Below are 19,189 nucleotides of genomic sequence, written 5' to 3' on the forward strand. Positions count from 1 at the left end.
ATGCAAGTTTGTGGCAATGCAGAAGGAGGAAAGTTTTTAAGGTTGTGTAATTATGATAGGTAATTCTCTTATAACATAGAAAAGTAGGAAACAAAGATGTGTTCAACTATTAACATGTGAAGCGGAATTATTTGCTGCAGCTGACACAACTCGAGAACTTACTTGGATAAAAACATGTTAAATGAAATGAACTGTAAAAAATTTATTAATGCTTTTGTTACTATATTTTCAGATAGCCAAGCTGCTGTTGGCTGGTTGAATAATTGTAAGTCTTCTAACAAAACTAGGCATGTAAATCTTAAATTTCCTTTTTTTTAAGAAATATGATTGAAGAGAAAAAATTAAAAACTGTTTACTACAATACTGATGATAACAATTCTGATTTTTTAACTAAAGCTGTAACATTTGAAAAGCTAATTTTCTCTCTTAGGAAAAATAAGTTTAATATGAAATTATATGAGAGAATAAATATTTTTATATGTATTGTTAATTGTATCAAAAAGTAAAATCCTTCTTGCTGGGGAAGATTGTAGTCACCCCCAAGGAAAGATTGCTACAAAGTTTTTCTTTTTTACATTTGTATGTATTTGTCTACTTAATGTCAATAAACTTAATTTTTTGTTTGAATCTCGATCCCCACTGACTACATTGAGCCAAACTGAAAAAACCTAACATATTCAAGGTGAGAAAATCAAATATTATAAATTGAGTTTAATACAAAAACAAAGGAAATGACCAGTAAGGTTTACTCTGATGAAGGTAACCAAAACCTGTGAGATGTATCTTATTTTTGACCAATATTGTGTAACAATGTTATTGTGTTCGTTAGTAGTGAAGTTGTTCTAAAAGGAAAAGAATTACATTCCTGTTTTTATCATATGAATTTAGGATTTTACCTAGGTCATACTTTGTGTAATAATCTGAGATTGAGCATTTGGAGAATTAAAAATTCATCAATTTAAAATTGATGTGTACTTAGCAATAAGGTTACACATCAATATTTTATTTCTATTTATTTGTAAATAAACCACATTGATGAAATAAACAAACTGTATAAGTTATAAATTGTGGAATTTATAACTCTTGATGTATATCAATAGGCAACTATTAAATCTATTCAACTTGGAAATAACAAAATTTAAAAGCAATGATTTAAATTTAGACAACATGCAACAACATTAATAAAATCAATTCTGTACAAAACGCAACTAGATAAATACTTTACTAGCAGTGTCAAAATGAAAAAGAAATAAATAGTGAAATTATATGCACCACTGCTACAGACAAGCTGAAAAAGTGACAATCATAAAAATTCATATTACTATGCAAAAGTAAAAAGTTAATTGCCATGGCAGGACTAAAAATATATAATTCATATTTATTTATTATATAACAAAGAAGCTCATACTGTATATCATAAAATCATGAAATTAATAGTTTCTAGTCAATTTTCTTCATGGAAAGTGAAACAAAGGTACACAAAATAATGTTACTTTTCGTTGTTTCAAGAATAATAATTCTCGTACATGGCAGTTCTAAGAATTAAACATTGTTATTTCTAAATTTTTAATTTAAGCCTTAACATGCCAACAATTTTTAGATACACAGAGAGGGTTGAGGCAGAATCAAATATTGGTGTGGATATAAATCATAAATTGACAAAATATATTTATGGAATTTTTATGACAAATATAAGTAATTAACATAATCATTAATAACTTAAGTAATTAATGATTAAATATTTAATATTTTCTGAGCTGTCAATTTTTGGTCTTTTCACAATAATTTAAATATACTCAGGAAACAGAACTATAGTTTTTTTTATATTTTTTTTAATCAAAAATGCAAGCTTATTTTTATAGAAAACAAATTATTAACCCTCTGACAAAACTGTACTTAGAAAGTAACATTCACTCTCTTCCTCTCATAAATAAACAAGTTTTCCCATATGATTAGATAGGGAACCTGTATATAAGATATATTAGAGAGAAAAAATATTTTCCATTTTTGATAAACTTATTTATCAAAAATCCTATATGATTAGATAGGTAACTTGTATATAAGATATATTAGAGCGAAAAAACATTTTCCATTTTTGATAAATTGACCAATTTGAGAAAATGTCAGAAAATAAAATGTAAGGTAAAATTAATATTAATGAAAAATTAAATTAAAAAAGTACAAATTTTTAAAGTAAAAAAAAGTATACATACGATCTATATAATTTTTAATAAAAAAAAAAAAACTAATTTGGATAATGCTGTTATAGAATTATATGTTAATATGACAATCATTTTAGAAGTTTTGAGACATAGTAAAACATAAAAATTCAAAATAAATATTATTTAATCTTTACTGCTAAATAGTTTCCTGCATTTACAATCACTAAGTGTAGTCATTCATATTTTTTCAAGTATAAAATACTTGAAGATAATATTAAAAATTATTATAAATGTTAGTACTTTTATAGATCTAATGTTAAGGAAGTGAGTTTGGGAAATTATCAGTTCGGACTTCAAAGTGTCTAAATGGAATTTTTATTTTAAAAGCCAGTTTCTGAACTTGCATATAAAGTTCCAAATGAAAAATCATATTTCATGTGGCATGTTTTTATTTGCATATCAGACAGTAATTCTTCAGTAAAAACTAAAGATCAAATAAATAAATTCTATAATACTTTGTAAACACATTAAATACTTCAAAGCTACTAAAAAATTACTTTCATCAAATGGTAAAATCATGATAACTTTCAAAGCATTTGTTTTAAATAAATGCACTGCAAGAATTTTGGCTTTATAATACAAATTCTAAAGAAAATATGTAACATTCTACCAAACATATTATACAAAATTTAATTAATTTCAACAATTTTAAAATTTTCAAAACATGCAACATATAGTCATTTAAGATACAGGAATTTTTTTTTTTTTTTACTAAGTTATTATACAAACTAAACTGAAGTTAAAAGATTAATACTTACTTAAAGATGGCTTACTTTTGCACTGCCATTTTTTCCCTCGATAAATATAAATATTTCAACAATGAAAAAAATAGCTTTAGTTAATAACACTTGTGATTTGCTTAAAGAGTGCATAGTTTTAAATTCTAATTTAGAATGCTACAAAGCAAAAAGAATACTTAAACAATATCTTATTTCTAAACATTTTCAAAAACATATCAAAGAGAACTTTCTGTTTTTAGAAAAAATTCATTTGAGAACTGTTCTCAAATAAAAACTAATGTTAAATATCAATACGCAATGGTGCACTCAGATACTCAAAATTAACCAACTGAACATTCTGATAATGACATCTTTTCACTTGTAGTTTTTCCTTTTAAAAAACCAGTGCTCCAAAGTTTAAATCTATGAGAAAGTTGTGTACTTCTATGCAAACTTGCACAAACATGAAACATTCAGTCAGTTAAGAGTTTGAGATCTCCTTACAACAACACAATACAACAGTTGGATATAATATCCAAGATATTTTTTCCTTGTATTGTTATGATCAAACAAAAAATAAATAAAATGCTTACTAGAAAAAGTTTCATGTGATCTTGGCCCCACAGTATTTTTAAAAACATAAGCATAGAGATGTACTTTTCTGAATCTATTGGTAAGAGATTTTTAAAATAAAAAATTTGAAAACAAACGTATAATAAAATTCGTTTTTTAAAAAAAATAATGAAATTTTAAATTTTAATAATTTTGAAACTAGTCCTCAAAAAAAATCACAAGATTCCATTCCAATAAACATATTGTTTTTATTTATAAAGTAAAATACAAATTTAAAAAAAATCTTAAAGTGAGTTATATTTTCTTAAAGTGATTTAGTTAGAAATGGTAAGGTTTAAATTATATTGTACTTATTTACCAGCAAGTGCATTATATTTCCTTTTTCTTTCAGTTTTTACTAAACATTTTTCAAGAAATTTTTAGGATGGCTATATCCCGCCTTAATAGAGTCTTTCCAAAGTAACACAATAAAATGCTTTATAATAAATAAAATTCTCATACATATTCGACAACAAAAGAAATATAAAACTTTCAATAGCTACATGCTATTGATCTATCGATTTAGCATGTTTTACATATGGAACAAAGATCTGTACTAGAACATTAAAAATGCTTCAGAGAACTCACACACATAAATGACTCACACATAGAAATGTATAATGGGTATGATAAAGAGGAATCAGAAGATAATAGCTTGCATCAAAAATCAAAGTATTAATGTAATGAAAGAAACGAAATGGCTTAAGTGTACATGAAGCTAGGAAGAAATAGCAATGGAAAGTCTACCTTGTACCAGTTTCCATACAGTGCTCAGTAGAATAAATGAAATCAAGAAATATGCAGGGATGAACTGAAAAATTATGATTGTAGTGTAAAAAAAAAAGAAAAGAAAGAAAAACAAGACATTCCTTTGGGTTAACATCATAGTCTTGAAAATATTGAACCTTTGACATCTTCTGTCTTAAACTTAAGACTAATAAATGCTACAATGAGTAGATTAGTATTTTTTTTCTTTATAATTAAACAAACATGAAATGCTAGAAATAATAAGTATGTAATATATTATACTGGAATTTAAAAAATAACACTTACAGTAATATGTGCACAATTTGTTATTGCTTGGTCATGGCAGACCGGTTTATTTTTTCATTGTCACATTGTGATCTTAACTATAAGAAACTTGATTAAAAGGACTGAATTTTGATCTGGTACAGTCACTAAAAAGTAACTATTTATGAGTATTAACTAGTTAAAAATAATTTTAATAGTTGTAAATTTAGAAACTGTATGCACTTCTTGAACTTTTAATTGGTAATGACTTCAGAAACAATAATAAAATCACAAATTGACTGAAAAAATGAATATTTAAATATGTTTGAGTAACAGGTCAACCAAAAAAGAAAGATTATTAAAAACAACACAATTATTTTAAAAGACAAAAATGATGCACAAAAATGAACAATAATCATTGTTAAAAAGCTGGAAGCTAAATTATTTGCGTTATTTTATGAAAAAATAGCAATAAGTGCTAGAGAACAAGATGACACTTTATTCTGCAACAGTCCACTCACCAGTGAAGATTAGTTTAAAACTATATTAAATAAAAATAATATGACAAATGGTTATTATACATAAATGATTAATAAATACCAAAGAATACTTATGTATTTTCCCCACAATTTCATTCCTTTTAAGTTAGACAAGTTTTTAACACAAAAATAGTATTTTCAATATGTACACTTAGAAAAGTAGCAAGAGGACAATTTTGTTAGTTCTCCCACTTTTTAATGATTTCCAATATAATCATCAACACCATCACTTTCTGTAACTAAAGCTCGTTCAAGTATTACACGTCCTTCCTTGTAACGCTGATTTTCCTCAGTAGCAAACTCATATATCCAGCCAAGTTTAGCTTCACAGTTTTTACATGACACATCTCGAACCATGTGTCGTCCTGTTAGCATAACTCGATCTTGTACTTCACTAAATGAAGAAAGATAAATGAACAAAAAGTGTACTGAATATAAAAAATAAAATAGGAACTAAAGATAAAAATGCAATGTTCTGAACTTGCTTATTGATAGTAAGTTCTGCAAAAAATACAGTAAAATTATCAGATAACAAGCATGGCATATTATGAGAAGTTCACCATTACGAGTTTCCACATTAACATCAAATTCCTAATAGTAAATGTACAAAAATTTTATGTCTATAACGAGTTAAAATCTACTAGCTTTCAATCACTTTAAGAGAAATAAATTTTCATTCTGATTGACTGAGTGATATGCAAAAATGGTTTAAACAGGAGACATATTTATTTACTTTTAATATCAATACAGAAAAGCAAAAAATAAACATCATTTCCTTCAAATAATTTTAACTCCTTATTTTTATTAAGTAATGTTTGCAGCAACTAAGTAATCTTCCTCCTAACAAAATAGAAGTTCTATTTTTAGAAATCCAGTCATGCACTTCAAAAGAATGTGATTTTTGTTGATGACATCCCCTTATTTTGCTCTTGACAACTATTAACATTCACTGTAACTCTGTTATTGTTATTACTCTGTTCATGGTTCAGAAAGTATTGCACTATTTCTTCTTACATAAACTTGTCATGATTTGGAAACTTGTTCAAATATTTCTGCTTTTCATGAAATCCTTTCGACAAATATACGCAAAAGTAGTCTATTTTAGACATTTTATATTAAAATAGTTGTTCGAAATAAAAGAAAAATATGTCTATTTAATTTTTTAGCATTGTTATTGACATTTTAACATTAAAATACGTTTATTTGCTAATAACTACAAGTCCCCTTAATGACAAGTTTATCTGCTATAATGAATTGCAACTCTAGCATACTTTTACAACATTTACCTATCTTTTACAACAATTATTATTAATTGGATACTTAAGAGGCCTTTATACCGACTGCAATAGCAACAAATCACATGTAGTCGTGACTTAACACACGCACACTTCTTTCTTCCTCCCTCCATTTTAACAACCAGCGATCACCGTCACACTGGTTTCAAGAATTGGATAGGGTTTAATTTTTGTTGCTGTTGCACACTCAGAGAATCAATCCAATTCATTTATATTTCTAATCTCAAAAAGAAAATACCATAAAATCACACATGATTTTAATATTTACATCATTCAGAACATAGTAACTTATTTTTATATAAAATATTTTAATATATTTGAAAGATATTTTTCACATATACATATTTAAAAAAAAATTTTAATACAAAAATTTATCTCAAATGTTTTTATTTATATAAATTTTAGTTGAAATTTTTTTAAATATATATAAGATAATATACATTTTGAAAAGCATTGATTAAAAATTTTCAAAAATATTTGATTTAGAATATTGATGGTATTGAATTAGAAACAATGTTTCTAACTTCATAAATTCCATTTTGTTGGCGAAGCTGAATTTTTCAAAATTTTTAAGTGGAATTGATCTGCTAAGCTCACTTAGGTTTAAACTATTTGTGGGCGTTTTGTTAAATATCAAAAATGCATTGAAGAAACGCCTTTTTTTTAATATTTAATTCTCAAAAAGTATTTCAAATTAATTGCTAAAAACTAGTTGCATACATTTTTTCATCAATGAGTTTATTTTACACATTTTTAATTATTCACGCACACATGAACAGTACATATATTTAAATACATATCTGTTTACTTTTTTTGTTTTGTTCTTCTTTTCAGATGTTCTCAAATGGTAGTAAAATGACTATTGATAGTCAATTGTACAGAGAATTATTTATGCATTTTGCTAGAACATAACCTGACACTCAAATATCAAGCTGTTTAAATTAATTCCTTTTATACAAGTAAAGATAACTTTAAATTGATTTTATTGAACCAAATTTAAGCATTACTCTTGATATCATTAAAAAATAAAAACAAAATTTTCTGCGAAATAAGGAAAAGGTGGCGGCCATGAAACGTTGCTAAAAGATTAGAAAGTACTATTTTTTAATTAATTATTTTTCAATCATACTTTTTCTTGAAGAACAAACAGTAATTTTATAATTACGGCAATACAAAATCGGGTCTATATATTTTCTTTTCATAAGCAACTTGATAAACAGAATTGTTTAAATTTTTAATTGCATTAAATCAAATTGATCTTTAGCTTAAAATATAACACATTTTTAATGCAAAAAAGCTATATTTTTTAGTGTATATTTGTTATTCTATGGAAGTATGCAAAAACCTGTTAATGTTTATCATGATCGGATAAAATTGGGTACATATAAAAATGATGAAAAAAAATGATTTTTTTCCGACTGAAATATTTTTACAGAAATAAATTAATACTATGATTTTATTACACAGAGGAACTTTCAGGAGTTTAAATAATCAAGGAAATTAGGAACATATTTAGAATTTTTCTTCAATAAGTAAACGAACCTGATTCAAGAACAGAAATAAATAAAATTTTCATCATATTTCTCTGTTATGCTATGGGCTTAATATGCCTATCATTGATAGTTGAAGTAAAATAACCAATCTTCCAGGCATTTCTGTTTGGAGTGTTATAGAATATAGCTACCAGTGGTTACGCCAGACTGAATATTTCCTGTCTATATGTGACTGTACCATTCAGCAGGAAAGAGATCTAGCACATTTAAAACAAGATGTAATCCTTTTTCTTTTTTTACAATTTTTGCAAAAGTAAAGCATAAATGAAAAAAAGAAAAGCACCAACACAATCCTGTACTTCTCATAAAGTAGTATCTGACGGTCACATTGTAAAGGGTCACTAAATAATAAAAGGTATCCATTTTAAAATTCAGAGTGAAGTTGTGCAAGTGGCTCCACTCGTAAATTCCTTAGAGTGAAATATTAAACTCAGAAATTCCTATCAACTTGCGAATGTAAGAAAAAAAGTTTTTTTTTTTCTTTTTTAATTTCCAATGCCCACATGTTGCCTAACATTTCCTCAATTCAGGCATTCACAGGACAGATTTATTGGCCACTCTTTCAGAAGCTCCTTAAAATGTGGTTCAACGTTGCTCCCATAGTAAGGGCAGATAGTACAGAGAATGAAAGCACATCCATGCCTCGACCGGGATTCGAATCCAGAACCTTTCTGATGCAAGGTCAGTTCCCTGACCCTTACACAGTCCGGTCAGCGTAAGAAAAAAACTATATTGGGGCATTTGTATATAGAAATAAAATCCTCTTTATCACTACTATACAAAATATAATGTTGCAAACTAAATATATTTGTAATATTCAAAATATTATACACAACAATGTTTTGAAAAAATATTTTTCCTAACAAGACTTTTGATAAAACAGCGTATAATTTAAGTTTTTCATTTCTCCTAACTTTATTTATTTGAGTTATTTAATATTCCATTAATTTATATTTTTAACAAAATAAAAATACATGTAATTATACTGATCAACAAAAAAAATTTATTTTACATAAATTATTGATACATTTGTAAAAATGTGGCGCAAAACTTATTTCGGCAATTTATGAGGAAGCGTGTAATGATATCATATAGTAATATAAATATAAAAAATAATAATATAAATACAAAAATATAACGATAAAATTAGCTATGAAACAAAAACTAGATACAGAAGAAAAGCGCGCCTGCTCTTATGATAGCCAGGAAAAAGGTTTGTTGTGACATGTGGTGTGAAGGTACTTGCAACAGACACACTGTAACAAGGAAGTAAAATCGTGTTTCTCTGTTGCATTCGACATGAAGCCACCCTTAGGTTCTTTACAGCCATTTGGCGTATGAGGCATTCAACCTACTTCCCAATGCAACCTGCAATTCGGCTCGGATCTGGTTTCTTCGTCTTTACATTTTTCTCTTTTAAATTCTGCATTTATTTGTCTCTGCCAAGTTATTCTCGGTCTAACCTTTTTTCTCTTACCATCAGGGGCTCAAGAAAGAGAAATGTGCAGTAATTTTTTTCTTGGCATTCTCAATATGTGCTGTCCATTCCCACCTTCTTTTATTTCATCTTATATTATAGTTAGGTTTTTTTTTTAAATATTATTTTGTAACTAAATCTTAACAGGCAAAAAGATTTTGAAAACTTTTCTGAGTTAGTTATTTTAGAAAACCTCAAATTTTTAAATGCCTGACTTTCTAAAACACAATGTTTCAGAGCAATATAATTAAACTTTTGTGACTATTGTTTAATAGATATTTATTTTTTATTTTGTATTGAATGTTCATTGACTTCCAGAAATTGTTTGAAGTTTTTAAAAGATGTTCTTGCATAGATGACTCTGTTTTTAACATTAACCTCTAATCCTCTACTGCTCTCAAGGACAAAACTAAAACAGTTGAATTTTTCTAAATTTTCAATTTCGTCTTCATCAAAGAAATAAAAAAAAATCTTTTATAGCAAACCTTTAAATAAAATTAAAAGTTTCCTAAAGCTTCGCAATATTATGCTTATAGCAACAGCAAAATTCTTTTTGACAGTTTCATATCAGAACAGTTTCTCATATTTCAGAAAAATATAACTCATAATTATGACAAAATCAAAACACTAAAACAGGTCAACATCTTTCCTAAAAATATGGAGGCAAGAATCATCAAACAAGATAAGCATGTTAATGTACAAGGCTAGAAATGGGTTTTACGAACTTTTGGACAAAATTTATTGTGGACCCTTTTCTCAAACCTTAAAAAAAAATTTTTTTTCATATTTTATAACATTCTTTAAGAGCTATTATTTACAACTGCAGTTTTTATAGACACAAAAAAAAGAATTCTTTTCAATTTTCTTAAAAAAAAACAACATTAAAAACACTAAATTTTTCATCAGGATTTTTAGTCCTTAACCCACTGACGGTTCTGCACGTAAAAAGTCGTATTTTGACCAGCAGTCTTTTCTGCATTGCAAAACCCGTTCTTCCATGTTTTTAGATGGGGAAAAAGTGTATAGCACAGTAACACACTCCAAATATTGACCATTTTCTAAACCACCAGTGGGTTAAGAGAATTGTCCAATTCTTCTCTCCTTTAAATAAGACTTTGCTATGTATTACATAAGCAATGAATAAGAATATTTAGAATCCTTTATCACAAATAAATAAATAAAATGCATAATACTTTGCTATGTATTACATAAGCAATGAATAAGAATATTTAGAATCCTTTATCACAAATAAATAAATAAAATGCATAATATTATTATAGGATGCAGTTTGAATGCATGGTACTTAAAATAAGAAGGCTATTATAAAGTATGTTAACACACACAGAAATTTACTATTTTCATAATAATAAATTTGGGTTCATGTTTATTTTAGGACAACTAGTTAGTTAATAATTTTAAAAGATTTAAGAAAAATATTTATAAACAGACACCAAAAAAAAAACAATATATTTGATAATGGATCTTTGGAGATAAAATATAACAAAGAGAATTTAAATTTTGGTCTTATTAGCTCCAACCAACTCTAATGAAATCTGTTAAAATAAGGAAGTGTAAAAAAGGAATCTGACTAAAAAAGAAAATTCCTTTTAACTTCCTAAGTTTATACTATTTCGCGAAATTACATTGTTGCGTAAGATTTCTTAATAAAATTTCTGGCTACAACTAAAACATTGAACATTATCTATTTATTTTTAAGAATTTCATTAGCTGTTTTCAGCAATGAATAATAAGTTTCTGTTTTTCAAATCTGATAAAATATATTTTATAGATAAAAGTAGGTAAATAATAATTTTTTGCTACTTTTATAATTTTTAAGATTAAAAATATCAATCTTGCTTTAGCTGATGAGAAAATTTACAAATAATTCATAAGTAAAATTAAAGTGAAAAAGTGGCATTATTGTTTAAATCGAGCAGAAAACTACTGATTTAAAGTAACATTTTCTTTAACACATTTTAACATCATTGGATACATTAGTTTTTAAGATTTAGATTTATAAGTTTTTCAATTTTCAACAAGTTAACTGTATAACTGTTATACAATGCTTTAATTTGCAGTTTTTTACTCTTGCTTAAATTAAATATCCATTCTGGGTTCTTAGCTACAAAATAAAACTTATGTTACAACATTTATAAAACAATTAAGCAAACATAATGTAAAAAAAATGAGAAGAAATTGGGTAACTTTTTTCTCCAATAAAATAATCAGTTCCCAACAAAAACGAAGTTAAATAAAAACAAAATAAATTGTTAAAATAACAAAAATTGAACTAGAGACTAATAATAATAGGAATATAAATCATTAAGCTTTTAAGACCACTTTAACGTTGAATATACAATATGAATAATCTTAAGGAATTAAATATGTAATTTAACAGATAAACAGTTCTTTATTCAGCAAAAGGTTTAGATGCTACATTTTTGTAATCAAATTGGTAAATCCATAAGTAGCATATTTACCTATAAGTTAAATTAACAACTTTGTTGAAGAGAAAAGCACGTCCAGTAGCACCAGTAAATCTTGTACTGATCAATTCATTCCTGTTTGTTAATATTGTATCACAGCCAGCACAAGAAAACATTCTGGAGCCACCAATATGTTCCAGAAATATCCGGCCCATTTTAATCCTTAAAAAAAAAAATTATATATGAAAACATTACACAAATAGAAATAAAAAACTATAAATTAAAAACTTATTGAGATTGCAAGTTGAGCATATCTGTTGCGTTAGTTACTACAAATTATTGGATATTATGCTATTTGAAAGAGACATGCATTTTAGTTAAAATGCTAAAATAATGCGCTGCATATCAACATAGTATGAAAATAATGAAAGTAGGGAAAAAATTGAACAACCTTATAGTTATTTTTTACAAAGCAGATTCAAAATATTAAAGAACAGGAATGCCAGATGAAACAATTTTTGTTTCAGGAGCAAAAATGCTGCGAATCATTTATTAAATTTAGTTCGAATATAAGTCACATTGAGAACATTAGAGGAAAAATGACAAATTCATTCCTAAAGCAACAAAACTGGTTTTAAAATTGAGTAAAATTCACCAGCTGTTGTGTCATAACATTGCTTCAGGACGTAAACAAAAACAATTGTCCAATTAAATGTCCGCATGCTGGAGGTAAACGCGCAAGCGCAGTTTAATTTACTGCTTTCAGATTTCGAGTTGAGTTGATCAAAATAAGACTTTATTTTATTAACGAATCAATTTCAAAAACTCTAACAACTACTTTATTTGCAATCGAAATGGGCTATAGGTGACGCAAGGCAGAATTCTTTAACTATGGCAATAACATGTTCTCACGAATAGCATCTGGATAGTTATAAGAGAAGGAAGTACTTCAGTTTCTCGCTTGATTTTCAAATAAATGAACAACTTTTAAATCAATAAACTTTATGGAACTGAAAACTGCATTAAACATAGTTCTAAAAGAAACCATCGCGGAAATTTTGGAAAATAGTTTAGCCAATGAAATACAAAAAAAATATTATGGAATGGGAAAATATCGTAGCACATCTCTATACAACTGAAAAGAGGAGAAGGAGGGTCAAGATAAGAATCCCAGATGGCATATCCGAATGTTGCGATTGCGAATTTAATTAGATTATGTTTATAAACATGACATAAAATGGGTGGATCATTCTATCCCTAATGTATACATGTCCATTTTCATTGCTCATCAAAAATGATATGTATGAATTTGGAGATGTGAATGTAAATCTGTTTGGTGAGTGTTTCATGTTAAAATTCATTCCACAAGCTCACAACTATGGTTGGTGTTTTCTACATTAAAGAGAGCTGCCGGCTCTTTACCACCCGTATTTCCGGGTTGCTCTATGCAGAGCGTATTGGGGCCATTCCGCTCCATGTGTTCGCAATAAATAATTTTAAAAAAAGCAGTAAATATTGAATACAGTACATGCAGTTGCATAACAATAAGCATAAGTAATAAAAAGACCGTAAACATATATGTGGTTCGAGAGTTAATAAAAACTTAAAATTAATATTAGCATAAGAATCGTTGTAAAACACTTATTACCTTGACAACAATATACTAACTTAAAAATATAAATCTAAATGATAACTTGCAAAGTAAAGTTTGTCTCGATATTCTAACTATATACTAACCCTAAAATATGCATGGAGCACTACTTGCAACAAGAACAAATATAGTAATAAACAAGTCGAAAAAAGTCACCTCAGGACTGCCAAGAAAGCGAGTTCTTTCTAAACATTGCAACCATGTTTTCTTTTTATAACAATATATATATAAGCAATTAAAGCAAATTTTTACTTGAAAATCATCAGAATTACTTAATATCATTAATATCCTATGAAATGCATCAGATTTGAGATCAGAAATTATATTATTTATATATTTTACTAACAAAATGATCAATTTTTAAATATCGCCTCGCACAATAAGCTGTAGTAAGCAGCTGTAACCTTTCAAACCAGACGCCGTGAAGGTACAGAGCTCGAGATTTGCTTTTGTTTAAATTTTTATTGGAAGCCCCAACCATACAATGAACTAGGAATAGAAAAATGATTTCATTCTGATGACGCATTTCAACACCTAGAGCATTCACACTGAATGCTGTTGCTACACCTCTAATCAACGGGGAGGAAATTTGAAAACCTGATCGGTAAAATATAGCTTCCGCGAAAAACTCACCAATCAAGCTCACTTTTTGTCTTGACGGAGATCTTAGAAGAGGCAATCACATTTCGTGTGAATGCTCCTGAAAACTGGCAATGGATTTTGCTGGACTGAGTCATAAAAGTGTTTCAAACTTTCGAATAGGATGTCTTTAAAGTTGGGATTAAATTAGATTTCTGAATTTGGAAATTTAGATTTCTGAAATTTGACTTATGTATTTATTTTATGACTATATTTCCCAGACATAATTTCCCCCCTCGCAGATATATATTTTTATATAAGAATTCAATTAAATAAATTAATTTCTTACACAACTTATATCGAATTGAAACGGAACACTTTATTGATCCAAATTTGCTTGCATTTTTGGGCACATATCTATAATGTAATTTTCACCTTATTTTTACGAAATTTTATTTTTTCTACTTTGCAATATTTTCAAAATATTTAGTGAAAAAAGTGCTTTGTAGATAAGTTATCTTTATTATTTTTTTTGTAAAATCTTGTCCTTTAAAAAAATGAAAAAGAGGTAAGTTATAAATGAGATTGATAATAAATAATTATAATAAGTATATTGCAAATAATGTGAATAATATTAATAACATGACAATCGTTTTGTGAATTATTATGAAATTACTGATAACTTTATATATTACATATTAAGAAGCATATTATTTCTTTCTTCATTTTTTGTGTTCACCTTTTGAAACTGTGAAAAGTTTCATTTAGATATTCCTAGATAAAAAGATTTTTTTGCTCTTATATCTGTAATACTGAATTATACTCAACAATTTCCTTGGGAAAATAATGCGAGGTATTTTAGGAACAAAATTTCTTAAGATTAACTATAAAAAAATATATAAATCATTTTTTTTAAAAATTTGCTTAAAATTTAATTAAAAAAATGTTTGAATAAGAAACACGTTTTAGTTATTTCTAAATCTTTTGTGTGACATTTGAACATTTAAAAATAGATATCTATAGTAAAATGAGAAATTAAAAATTGTAGGGGGAAAGGAAAACTTATGCATGTTATTTCTTCCTCTGTTTTGATAATCTTTATTAAATATTAGTAAAGTATTTCTAAATATATTCTGTTATATTCATAGGTTATTATAGGACGAGTCTTCTTTGGCTCCTGTCAAATAATATTTTAGATTATCTTAATGAAAACGATTAATTGTAATTCAAAAAGTCTAAAACAAGAATTTGTGGCACATGAAAAAAAATTCTTAAGAATGATTTTTGCATGACATGCAACATGCATAATGGTAAATAATAAAAAAAATAATCGAAACGTAAATTTGACGTTAAATAGAAAAAAGAAAACTTGAGAGCATTTTTAAGTTAAAACGCGTTTAATTAAAGTATTAAAACTATTTAAATTTGTAATATAAAAAAATAACAAATAGCCTTTGTGACTAGACAGACTGTAACAGAATACTTTCTATTTTGTGGTAATAATCATTCTGATCCGTTCTGAACGCACGATGCGAACGCATATGCGTCAGTTTGAGACTCTTACTTAACAAGCAAAGGAAATTGACACCCTTGTGTTTTGAGTTTTGCTCAATGCAAGACAGTCTAAAAAACAAACATTTAATTGCAAAGAATTTATTACTAAAAATAATTTAATAACATGCACCGATTAAAAATACAGAGTTTTCTGAAAATGATATGTTATAAAAATAAAATGTCGAAATGCTGTCGAATCGACAGCAGCGAAAAATCTTACATTTTTCGCTGCTGTATACATTTCTGAATTGTTGAAGAAATATCAAAGATAAAATGAAATAGATATTTTATTTTAGATTCAGAAACAACGCAACCCTATATTTATTGATCAAAATATAAAATTTTATTTTAGCTTCTTCGTAATGTTTTCAAAATATTATGAGGAAAAATGTGCTTCGTTGTTAAACTATCCCTGTTTTTCAGTAAGCATATTTTTTTTAAAAATATGTTTTGAGATTTTTTTCTAAATATTAGCTATATATTTTAAAAGATATTCTATTATATTCATAGGTTAATATTATACTAGCCATTTTTAGCTTCATTCAAACAATATTTCAGGTGATCCTAATAAATGTGATTATTTCGAATTCAAACAAGCTTTTCACAAATTTGTGCGACACGTGAAGAAAAGAAACTCTTTCGAATTACTAATGCATAATTTGTTTACATTCACAAAGGTAAATCGGACGTGAAAAAAAATACTCCTGTTAGAAATAAAAAAAAACAAACAGTTAAGAGTATTTTATAATTGAAAATTTGTTTGATTAAAAGTATAAAAAATATTTGTATTGTTTTAAGTCCCTATCACGAATTAACGGTACATAAAAATTAAAAAAAAATCTTGAATTACCCTCAAAGTAGACCGACAGCAACGTGTCTGCGTTACTTAAAAAAAATTTTTTTTGGGGTAAAAAATCCTTGTTTACAAAAGATGCAATCACGATTTGAGCGCATATGCGTGAGTCAAAACTCTTACTTAAGACTTATAATAAGCAAAGTGTGACCCTTGTCTTCTGAGTTGGGTTTAATATAAGAGTTTGATAAAAAAAAATATTTAAAGGCGGATATTTTATCACATCCAATTCAGTAACACACAATGATTGAAAACATAATATTCCGAAAAAAAGAGATAATTGTTAAATTAAAAATTATATCAATGTGCATAAATGTACAGTTAAAAAAATTGCAATTTGTGACTTGTAATATAAAAATTAAAAATGAACAAAAAAAAGAAAGAAAAAGAAAGGAAGAAGAATGATGTATCTTTCTTTTTTGGAATACTCTTTTTAAACATTTCTTTTTTCTCTTTTTTTATTTTGTTTACAATGTATAATTTTGCAATTGCGAAAAAAATGAAAATTCACAACGATCATGGAAGAGAAAAATGGAAAATGCATTTTTTTAGGGCAGAAGATCTGAATCATTGTATTTTTCTTTCTGGGGATGAAAATGAACAAGTTTTTAACAAAATACTACAATGTAAATTAATTTAAAAAAAAAGTTTTTTTCATGCATTGTACACTTGAATTAGGCAAGATGAAGTATCTGTATAAAGGCAGCAAAACATTTAATATCTTGTGATATCTATTTCATTTAATTTTTGATGTTTTTTTCTTTCGTTTTGCCGTGATCATATTAAATTTATTTGCTGTTGTAAATGAATCTTAATTTGCTGATGGCTAGCTAAAAAAAGGAAATAATTGTAAAATAAAGTAATCATAAAATAAAATAATAATAATAACAAAAGGTTAAAAATAAAGCATAAATTTTTAAAATTTTCTTTTTGAAAATTATATTTCGAATGCAGTAAAATACGTTTAACTTATCCATACAGAAATTTAATCATAAGATAATTAAACTTTTTAATTAAACACTTATCATTAAATGCTTTACAGCTTTCAGGAACAGCAATTCGTTACAACTTTATCATTTACTATTATTTATAGTGATTTAATTTCATTCTACTTTTGCACTTTATGATTATTGAGGAAATTCGCAACTTAATACCATTAAAATATTTTAGTTTTTAAGTTAGAATAAATATCAAAATTATGTGGATTAAATAAGTTTTAATATAAGAGTAGAAGGAATGAAATAAACTTTAAAAAAAAGATACTTGATAATTTACATACTAGCTTTCAGGCAAAAACTTGTTAATGTACATACTCTGAAGAAAAAAAAAAAAGATTCAGAGACAGTTTTATCATTATCTTAAAAAAAATAAATAAATAAATAAAATTACGTTTTCAATTTTTCTTTTCTATGATTGACAACAGGTTTGAGTGTATGTGGCGGGGTAAAAATTTTTGTCTTCGCTTTCACTGGGACATCCTGATAAGCTTTCTTTTATCATACTAAATATGGAAGAAAAATCAAATTATGTAAGAAAAAGAAAACTTGCTAGAAATGTTGTTATAGCTTAATTATAAAACCTTTTTCTTAATATTTGTTTTTATCTATGGACGATAAATAAAATAAGATGAATATAAAAATTAAGAATATAAAAATTAAAATTTTAGTGAAACTTCAAAACTTATTCCCAAGTTTCACTTGTAAGAATGTTTTATTGAAAACTGATTAATATAACTTTAATGGATAGCTTTTTCTGACCTAGTTATTCAGAAAAATACATTGGTGAATTCAAAATGTTTAGGAGAAATTCAATTCCATATCCTTCATTATTCTCTGGCTTATGTTTTCAAACAATTATAAGAAAAAAGTATTAGTTATTAAAAGAGCATAAAATGAAATAAAAAGTGATTGTAATGAAAAATATACTGTGACCCCTTATGAAAAAATCGAGGTATAAATGAGGTATAAACGAGGTATATTTTAAAGGTATAAAAGAGGTTGTTGTTTAAATACGTCGTAAAGGTTGAAAAGGGTGCAAATGAATACCTCAAAATCAACCTCAAATATACCTTAAATATACCTCCAGAGGTATATATGTTTCAGCCTGAAGTATATTTTTTTACACTTGTGGAAGTATTTATTCAACAACCTAAGGTGCGTCATTTTGCACTTCTGGTTATTATAAATCAACCTCAGGTGTATTTTGTTCGACTTCAGGTAATTATTTTTCAACCTCAGGTATCTAATTTTATGCTTGTAGAGGTATATATTTATCAACCAGTGGTGTGTCGTTTTACACTTCTGGTTGTTATAAATCAACCTCAAATGTATTTTGTTCTACCTCAGGTCTTCAACCTCAACCTCACCTTCTTCAACCTCAGGTATATAATTTTATGCTTGTAGAGGTATATATTTTTCAACCTAAGGTGGGCCATTTTACACTTCTGGTTGTAATAAATCAACCTGAAGTGTATTTCCAACAATTGGAAAGGTTATTTTTAATTAGCGCCATGTGTTCCATGTTCTACCTTAAGTTATTATTTCGTAACCTCATGTATATATTTTTGTATTTTTAGAAGTATTAATTTATCAACCAAAGATGTTTTTTTTAGCACTTACGAAGGTGAGGTGCTATACGGACCACCTAGTTTATTAATTTTTAGACTCACTATATAAAAAATATAATATATATATAAAGA

The 19,189-nt window shown here is 26.7% G+C and overlaps 1 protein-coding gene across 2 annotated transcripts; it reads right to left on the minus strand.

The window, feature by feature from the left end:
* Positions 1 to 996: 996 nt before the first annotated feature.
* Positions 997 to 12,613, minus strand: LOC107450337 (protein yippee-like 5). 2 transcript variants are annotated; one of them, XM_043040671.3, is made up of 3 exons: positions 12,306 to 12,613; positions 11,909 to 12,076; positions 997 to 5,497 (listed from the first exon to the last, which is right to left on the minus strand). In XM_043040671.3, exons 2-3 carry the CDS (start codon positions 12,067 to 12,069, stop codon positions 5,299 to 5,301), a joined length of 360 nt encoding a protein of 119 aa, XP_042896605.1. In that variant the 5' UTR covers positions 12,070 to 12,076; positions 12,306 to 12,613; the 3' UTR covers positions 997 to 5,298. The 2 variants fall into 2 exon arrangements, with proteins under 2 accessions (XP_042896605.1, XP_071044034.1); XM_071187933.2 differs by having other exon boundaries at positions 12,510 to 12,610.
* Positions 12,614 to 19,189: the final 6,576 nt, after the last annotated feature.

This window comes from Parasteatoda tepidariorum, chromosome 11 (assembly GCF_982258835.1).
Source record: "Parasteatoda tepidariorum strain Cologne lab strain chromosome 11, Ptep-v5.0, whole genome shotgun sequence".
Lineage (NCBI taxonomy): Eukaryota > Metazoa > Arthropoda > Arachnida > Araneae > Theridiidae > Parasteatoda > Parasteatoda tepidariorum.

Excerpts from the sequence above, each read along its gene's own strand:
- LOC107450337 (XM_043040671.3), bottom strand. The coding sequence starts at position 12,069 with ATGGGCCGGATATTTCTGGAACATATTGGTGGCTCCAGAATGTTTTCT. Across the intron at positions 5,498-11,908 it reads GTTGTTAATTTAACTTATAG|TGAAGTACAAGATCGAGTTA; the intron begins GTAAATATGCTA and ends TTCTTCATTTAG.